A 9,222-nucleotide genomic window follows, 5' to 3' on the forward strand; every position below is an offset into this window, starting at 1 on the left:
TAACGGAAACCTGTTAGCATCTGCATTAAAATTTGTAACTACAAATGACATTTACAGTGGAAAAGGTGAATATTTTGAAGTCTAGATTCTAAAAACAATATCGGTCCAGATCTTTAAGTTATGGATAAAATATTCAGCACAAATTGTTATTATGCACTCACAATCACCAGAGAGCCAAAACAGAATCTAGGTTCAAGTCGTACAGATTCAGCTGCATCAGGGAGAGGATGATAAATGTTTGCATGGTGGTGCCCTTGATCCAAGCTGATGTCAGATTCTAGGTTCAAGAGGCAGAGGGTTCAGCTCCGTCATGGAGAGCGCAACAAATGGTTGCTTTGTGGTGTCCTTGATACACTCTGATGTCTTCACCGGTTGACATAGACCATAGTCTTGCTGTCGCATCAGAAGAGGCTGCATGGTATGGAAGTGAGAATTTCATTAAAACTACATATAACATAAAACAGGTTGAAGGTGGATCATTAATCTCCAAATCCAACCCCAGTGCTCTATTTTTATTTTTTCAGCTCAGGTTTACAGGGGTGAAACCAGATAATCATTTGATTTAATGAAAACTTAAAACACTAGGTAATGATGCCTCAAGTATTATACAGGTAATATCGGAGGACAGTGTAAGACTTGAGTGCTAACCCAAATAGTTTTAGAAAAGAATTGTTGGCTCGGTTGTGGCTAGACCCTTAGTTACTTGGTACTAATTCTGATGCAACCTCCTTTAACTGTATAAGTCTGTACTCAAGTTAAAAAATTTTCCATTTAGATTATATTTCAATAGCCAAGTACCTGTTATGAGATAGGCAAGTTACTTGGTATTAATTCTGATGCAACCTTCTTTAAATGAGTAAGTCTGTACTCAAAGTTAAAAAATTTTCCATTTAGATTATATTTCAGAAGCCAAGTACCTGTTATGAGATAGGCACCATCTACAGAGAAAACACAGTCCCATACCCATCGTTGATGTCCTGGAAAACATGAGAAACAAAAATCAAAAAATCAATTCTATGATTGTGTCAGCAGGAACTCAACAGGTAATCTGAGTGGAAAGCAATGACAATGAAAATACCTATCAAGGTTTTTTCTAATGTGAAACCATCAACATTCCAAATCTTGACAGTGTGGTCAGAAGATGCAGTGGCCAGATATCTAGAAGATACAACAAAGAAACTAATTACATTACACCTTGTCATAGCAGATTACTACGGAGGATAAAAAGGAATATATGCAGAACAAGGAAATAACCTGTGGGGTTCACAAAACTCCGGAGAAAGGAGACATTTCAGGATGTATCCATTATGTGCTTGTAGTTTATGAAGTGGCTCAAAGTTGGTCATAGTCTGCCAGGGACAAAAAAATGTGTGATGTCCAGGAGTCGCATCTGATTAACAGGGTAACATCACATAGTAAACATATGAAAAAAGCTACCTGAGTCCCACGCATCAAGCGCCAAACATAACATGTTCCATGGTTATTAGCAGCAACTACCAGGCTTCCGTCCCACATAACTGTTAAAGACCTAACAGCTGTATCTACCTCTGGCACCTAAGTTAACAGCATAAATTACAGTAAGAACTTTGCCCCAAAAAAAAAAAATAAATAATTTCCCAGAGTGAGATAGAGTACAATATTGTACAACATCACAGTATTCCTACAAGGCTACAACAGTAGGGATATAGAGTGGACATATAGTGAAAATGAAAAGCTAGAAATTTTAAAGACATTTTCTGGATAAGAGTGAGAGCCAAGAAGCCTCTTTATTTGGATTTGGGCAAAAAGGTTCTCCTCAATGGGAGTAAATATTGCTGTAAATCGAGATACATAACAACAGTACCAAATATGAATGCATCAGGCAAGCCCCCAAGTTCGATAATAGGATAAGCTGAATATTCAATCATTGTTTTCGCTATGTCATATCCTGATGATAAAAAAGAAATGTTCTCAATCCATATTGAAGCCCCTACAGATATTCTCAGAAAATCCTTAAGAACTAGCCTTCTAGAGATAATGATCTACCTTTTGTAAAATAATTCCTAAATGCTAAAAAGGTTTTACTTAAGATCTTAATAATTCTAAAACTAATAGAAGTGAGAAAAGAATACCAGTTCACAACTGCAAGAATTTGCTGTCAAATCCCACACACGAATATTCCCATTTTGGTCGCCAGATATCAGTTCAGTCTGCAAAACAACAGAAACACAATTATGACAAGATTAAACAACCAAGAGCAGTGTGAAAAACAGAAGAAAAGGAAAGAAATATATGTCAATGAGACTTATTTCACAACATGAAAAAAATATTTCAAGCTTTGATTGGGATGGAAAAAATTAAAGGAAATTTTGTACATCTCAATGCACAGAATTTTTTAAAGAGACAGAGACAGGGATCAGCGATGCTTCGAGATTAAGAACTTGCTATTCTATATATCTCTAGCCCCTGTCTCAACACTCTCTCTGTGGTAAAGAAACCTATTAAGTAATATATTCGAAGAAGAAAAGAATAACTAAACCATAAAAGAAAATTTAAAAATCTCAATGAGAATCACTTAACAATCAGAGAGACCAAAAATGTACTTGTTAGTCAATTTTTTCAAGCTAACAAATCAAATTACTGTTAAATCATCAAACTAAAATTCCTGTTAAACCATCAAACTATGGCAGTGAACAGCATTACTAAGTGAAATTTCTTTTAATGACAATCCCCATCAGATATGAAGGGGCTAACCAGGACTCTGCAAGGATGTACCAGCTAATTACACATGAACAATCTGTGAAAGCAGCTATATATATAAAATAGCTTCTTCAACAAACATTTAATGCACACATCTCCTCAATAATATAGAACAAAGATGTCAAGGATTTAATAGAAGCTAATATTTCTAATTTCCCACAACATTACTTAAATTGTGAGAAAGCAATTCAGCACAATAACTATCAAGGTCAATTAATGAATCCAACTATTAATCCAATTGCAAATGAGAATATTCTAAAGTCTAAGTCCTGTTAGATTGCAGGCAAGCCTGATGAAACAGAAAAGGATTAAAGAAAGTATAAACTAAAATCAGCCAATTCTATTCCTTAGTCAGGAATCTACATTTCCCAAAAAAATTATACTTCCCCACAACCTCCAAGCAGCTAATAGAAATCAACACATTCAATGGAAGATGCCCATGGCCGAAAGGTAATATAATACTTTACCTGATTTGGGTGCAATACAACAGTGTTAACAGCAGCACGACTTTCGTATTCCATTTGACAAACTGGGGCCCTGTATTTCACTTCAAATAAGAATGCCTAAAGAATTTCCAAAACTGGAATGTAATGATTAAGGCAACAAGAGATACATCATGACTTCCTGGATAAGGTTAAAAAGTTTACCTTAAATCCCAAATCTTTACCGTTCCATCCTCGGAACCTGAATACATCCAGTTTCCATCACACTGAAACCCCACTGCCATAACATTATTAGTATGCTGATCATAGCTCATCACCTGCCATTTGATTAAAAAAAGGTTCGCATCAAACAATGAAAAAAAAAAAGGCATTTCAATTTTGAAAACAAAATTACATCAAAAGACTAAGAAGATACGCACAGGCTGCGGGCTGCTTGAGGTAACATCAAACAAGCGAATATGTGGATTACCAGCAGCAGCCAGGTAGTGTTTATTTGGAGTTATCTCTAGCCGATTAACTTGCTGCACACATTATATTAAACATTGAATCATCCCACATTAACTCACCAATAATAAAACAACATAAAATCACTTCTTACAAGAGCTGCAAAGTTTAACACATCTACGCAGACAGGACTAACACAATGGAGGTTGACAACGTAAACAAAATGTATCTATATATTGTATTTCTAAACATTGCATGGACAATGTAAACTAATAAAGGTCAATACATTTCTCAATAAGTTAGTGACCGGTATGCATAATAACTCGCAAATTTAAACAAAAGATTAACGAACCAAAACGACATAAAATCATGAGAAATAGGCTACAAAGACCAGAAGAAAATCATACTAAGTGAAGGACGAACCGAATCAGGGTATTGAATGGTACGGTAGCAGCGACCGCTTTTGGCCTCCCAAAATTTGATTGTCTTATCATAACTAGCTGTCGCGAGTATCACTGATGGCTGTGCCATCTTATTCTACTCCTGGTCAACAGTTTAACAACTTGATCAGCAGATAATACTTTAACAACAATAACATTGAAAAAAAAACCCAGAAAAGGAAATCAAGTTACCAAATGCCGGATTCAATTCGTATATAGAAATGAGGATCAATGCTTTTTTTTGGGGTGGGGGGGCGGGCGCGGGGGGCGATCACATATAATGAACTAAGCGAAGTGAACCTCTAAATCCTGCGTAAAAATTAAATTTTTAAGAAAGAATAAAATGAAATACAATAAGAGAGCATTAGTAAGATTTGATTACCAGTAATTATGTGATCAGTGGAGATTCTCGAATTAAGGGTTTTGATTCTTTTGAAGGGTTTATGAGAATTCCAGGAAGGAAGTGTCATTTTTTTTTTTTTTTTGTATGGACTGCACGCATGATTCCACTCTAATTTCCGAAAAAAATATTAATTAATAACATTACAGTCCCTGTAATTTAACATTTTCTCAAATAAAGAAAGCTTAATCATTTACAGCAAATAGGTCCCTGCATCGTTTTAAATTACTGAAATACCCTTGTGATCTTGTACTACGATTATTTGATAAAACATTTGCAGCTACGACTTTTAAGAAACATTTGTTTGATATAAAAAATAATAATACTTTTTTCAATTAATCAACTATTTAAAAATAATTTTTACAATTATAACTTTTTTTTTCTTCATGATTTAAAAGTAACAGTACAATAATATTAGATAAACCGTATTTAAATTTTGGAGAGCACTTCAATCATTGGGTCAAACATCATAGAACCTATTTGATATAAATAAATAAATAAGTACCTTTTTGTGCTGAATATAAAAAATAAGGGTTTCAATTACATTATCGTATTTTAATAGGAAGATCATATTTCTACTCATCAAATTACATAAACACACGCCATTCCGAAAGGTAGTAACAATAGCTATTTAATACAAAGAAGAAAATTAAATAATTAACTAATTAAATTTCCATTAATTGTTTAAAGTTTAAACTTATGGGACAATGCACATATTTTAGACAAATTGGTCATTTTATGTTATATGGGTGAAATAGTTTGATTAAAATTATGAGTTTAGTGATCAACAGTAGTCAAGAAACTATACAAAGATAAGAATCTAATTGATTAGTTATTTAAATTTCTTTCTACATTTTAAATTTTATAAAAATAATGTGATTTTTTTGTTAATAATTTCTTGAAATGAAGTGGATTTACACATATTATGGAATAAAAATATTCCCATCTATTTTAGTATAGTAGATGAAGTTCTACCCAAAAATTCGTAGTTTTAATCTTAAAATACAAGTACAGACCCTAAACATATCATAAATGAACACATAAACTCTTTTGTAGGCCTCATTTGATATTGAAATTGAGTAGTTGTAGTTTAAAAACTATAGTATTAAAATGTTTGGTAAACCAAACTAACTGTTGTAACTTGGAAGTTAAGTTGATTTGACGAACTATTTTTATGATGAAAAACCTATAATATGTTTACTATTTTTGTCAAAATTATTATTTAAAATTTATGTTTATTACACATTATTAATTTTTATTTTATAATTATAACTTTTTTTATAGTGCCTGCAGCTTAAAAGTCACAGCACCTCAATACCAAACAAGATTTTAGTTTGGGCTGCCCCAGTAATGTCGAGTCTGCATATGGAGCTTTCCGTTATTTTTTTTTTTCTTTTCCTCCTTGCAAAACTAATTTAACTATCGATATATTTATTTGAAAATCAATTGCAATTGTAGTAATCCTAGAAATAATATAGAGAGAATATAAGGGATGGGGAATAATAATAATAATAATAATAATAATAATTTGAGATGAAATGCAACTTCATTAATCATATGGAGACTAAATTATCCAAAATTACAAAAATAAGCTACATTCGGCACCAATAGGGATAAAAAGGACTTTATGAAAGTAACTCAATCGTAAGTAAAGTTAAACATACGTATGCCTACTACTTTATAGGATGCACTTTCATTCTAAAATTTAAAGAGTCCTCTTACTCAAAAAGGGCAAAAAGGCTATTATTTACTACTTCTCTGCTAATATCTAATGATGTTAAACGAGGAAATTTTCAGGCCTACCTTGGTCTTGAAATAAACAAGTTCCTAGTTTTTAGCTTTAGAAAGCCATATAGAAAACATACACATGGAGAAAAAGTATAAAAGAAATGTTTCTCTGATAATTATTAAATTTTATGCCTTTTTTTGGATTAAATCATAAAATATTGGTGTTTACAAAGTTAAAAAAAAAATCTATCAAAACCTTCTACAAGACGTAGGATGACCCAAATCATGGAATAAAGTGATGATTTCCCTACCAAATTATGTTTCCGGTTATAAATTAAGTACAAATTCAGATAGATTCGAAAGAAACTATTTTTCATTTAAATGCTTGTGTCTTGGGCCTCAACTCAGTCGGTGGCCCAGGCAGTCCTTACCCTTTGAGCCGCCCAATGTAGTAAAATATATATATATATATTAAAGCATATAAACTATGGAATAACATTAAAAAAATGAAAACAAACTAAAACTATAAATATCATGTCATTAAAAAAATAATCCAAGTCAATTTACTAATTAAACAGGGATAATTAGCTGCATCGACATTATTATTAAAATTCCTATACTCTTATCTCAATTAGGATTTGTATATTAATGAATTCAAATAATTACCTAGAGTCAATTTTTTATCTGTGGTTTCTAGATTTCTTAAGAAATGATTTACATGATGTATTAATTGGGACTTTTAAAACATGCTTTGTGTTTTTTAGTCTAAACTTTTTGTTCAATAATTTGCTTTGTTATATATCACATTCACATACGTCAAATTGCCTTGCCATCCCATCCAATACTTTGACGCATATTCATAGCATTTTCCCAAATTTTTAAACATGCAATGCATGAACTTCATTGATTCAATTTCATACTTAGCTTTCAAGTGATAATCTGTCTCAAGTACAAAGGTTTACCAAATTATAGTCCCAATTTTGAAAAATTATTCTATAACTTTTTGTATGTCTAATCAAAACAATACATTATGGGTGTGTTTGGCACACTGTATTGTATTATTTTAATGCTGGTGTATTGTATTATGTTGTATTATATTAACATTGTATTCTAATAATGTTATACAATGTTTGGTGTCATACTGTACTGTATTAATTTTTTTGTGATTAACTTAAATTATATATTTAGAAAATAATATTTATTAGTACCTAGAATAATACAAAATATAGAAGTCTTAAATTTTATAAATTTAACATTATCTTTTAGTATAAATATTTAAAAAATAAATTTTCCATAAAGATTGAAGCTTATAGCCTTATAATCGACAGCATAACATTTATTTTAAATTAATATTATTTAAATTTATTCATATATAAATATTTTTATTAGTTATATTAAATTTTTATATATTAATTACAATAATATAATTAAATAATGTAATATCAAGTTATATTCTTATTTTTATATATTATTTAAGTACTTATTAATCAATTTGATATATTAATTATTATATAATTAAATAATACATTATTTAGTAATATTTTTAATATAATAAAAATTAAAATATGAATAATAAATTATTAATTTATATTAATAATTCTGATATAAAAATAAAAGAAAAAAATATTATATTATATTATATTAAAAAGTTATATTATTTATTATTATTAAAAAAAAGCAAAAGCAAAAGTAAAAAAAAAAAAAAAGAAGCAGCAAATTCAAAAGCACAAAAGCTAATGCGGCAAATTGCCACATTAGCTTTTCCCGACTCCCAGTCGGGTTTAGCTAATGCGGCAGTTTGCAGCATTAGCATACCCCTTAATCCCTTATAAAATTTTGCCAAACATGATATTGGTATTAAATTAATGTGAACAGTATTTTAATACCCCCTTAATACTATAACCAAACATACCCTATATGTATTACTTCCAATTTCCATATACGGTATGTAGTTTTAAGTCTCTGCATTGCTAAGAATTCCCAAGGCATGTCAATGACATTGCTTGAATTGTCTCTTTCATGTCTTGCATGGTAATCAATTTTATAAATTGTGAATTATTTTTTACCATATTGTCAATGAGTAAGAAGCTCAGTTACAATTTTGTCGGCAACTTTGGGCCCAAGTCTTTTCAATAGTTTTTGACTTTGTTCCTGATGTTATTTCTTTCTCACTTAGAAGGTCTTATAACCTTTTTATATTATTACTTATTATGACACACAGGGGAAAAACAAAGTTTGTTACCTTTCTCTCAATTAGATGTTCTATAAACTATTGCAGCAATCACAGCTTGTTAATATATATATATATATATATATTGAGGTGTAATTACTCCCTTAATCCTTAAGATTTGAGTTAATTATAAAATTAGTTCACATATTTTTTTAAAATTACGCATCGATTTTAATATTAATGCTTGAATGAACCCTAATCTAATAGATAAAAATTCATGTCTAAAAGTATATTTAAAAATATGTCCATTAAATCTATTCCTTTTTTAATTTCTCTATAGAGATTATCAGATTAATTTGTCCAAATCCGATGGACTAGAGTGGAGATTGTCCGTTTATGCATTATTTAATTTGCATACTTTAATCGACTAGGTTTTTATGTGTCAAATTCTTCTTTTTGATATCCTCTTTAGCTTTCCTAACTAGCAAAACGACAATTAGTCATTATTAGTAATTAGCTATCGATCATTCAATATTTAGTGGTGATTTTGATTGCTGCCAATCATTTTTATCTCTTAAGTGGTAAGCCCAAAAGGATAATTCATCAATTCAACTTGAGAGACAAGAGTGAATGGTGAATCTTTTACGGATATGTTAGCCACTTCCAATTTAATTTGGCGTCATATGAGAGAAAAAGGGTAAATTTTTTATTAGTGTCTATATTTTAAAAAATTACTCAAGAGACCCTTATAATTAAATATATTTTACAATGATAAAGTTAGTAATATTTTTTTTTGGAGTGTGCTGGATTTTTTTTCTAATTAAATGCTTTTCTATTGTACAAGAGAATTTATTAATA

At 30.3% G+C, this 9,222-nt stretch overlaps 1 protein-coding gene across 1 annotated transcript; it reads right to left on the reverse strand.

The window, feature by feature from the left end:
- Positions 1–25: 25 nt before the first annotated feature.
- On the reverse strand, positions 26–4,549 carry LOC18032016 (protein LST8 homolog). Its single transcript, XM_006421393.2, has 12 exons — positions 4,449–4,549; positions 4,259–4,375; positions 4,050–4,169; positions 3,602–3,703; positions 3,387–3,499; positions 3,207–3,276; positions 2,112–2,189; positions 1,438–1,554; positions 1,255–1,349; positions 1,079–1,158; positions 918–977; positions 26–411 (listed from the first exon to the last, which is right to left on the reverse strand). Exons 3-12 carry the CDS (start codon positions 4,155–4,157, stop codon positions 284–286), a joined length of 951 nt encoding a protein of 316 aa, XP_006421456.1. The 5' UTR covers positions 4,158–4,169; positions 4,259–4,375; positions 4,449–4,549; the 3' UTR covers positions 26–283.
- Positions 4,550–9,222: the final 4,673 nt, after the last annotated feature.

Source organism: Citrus clementina, unplaced genomic scaffold (genome assembly GCF_000493195.1).
Source record: "Citrus clementina cultivar Clemenules unplaced genomic scaffold, Citrus_clementina_v1.0 scaffold_9, whole genome shotgun sequence".
NCBI lineage: Eukaryota > Viridiplantae > Streptophyta > Magnoliopsida > Sapindales > Rutaceae > Citrus > Citrus x clementina.

Coding starts and splice junctions, on each gene's coding strand:
- LOC18032016 (XM_006421393.2), bottom strand. CDS start 4,157: ATGGCACAGCCATCAGTGATACTCGCGACAGCTAGTTATGATAAGACA. Junction 3,704..4,049: donor CCATTCAATACCCTGATTCG/GTTCGTCCTTCA, acceptor TAATGTGTGCAG/CAAGTTAATCGGCTAGAGAT. Junction 3,500..3,601: donor CCTCAAGCAGCCCGCAGCCT/GTGCGTATCTTC, acceptor ATCAAATGGCAG/GTGATGAGCTATGATCAGCA.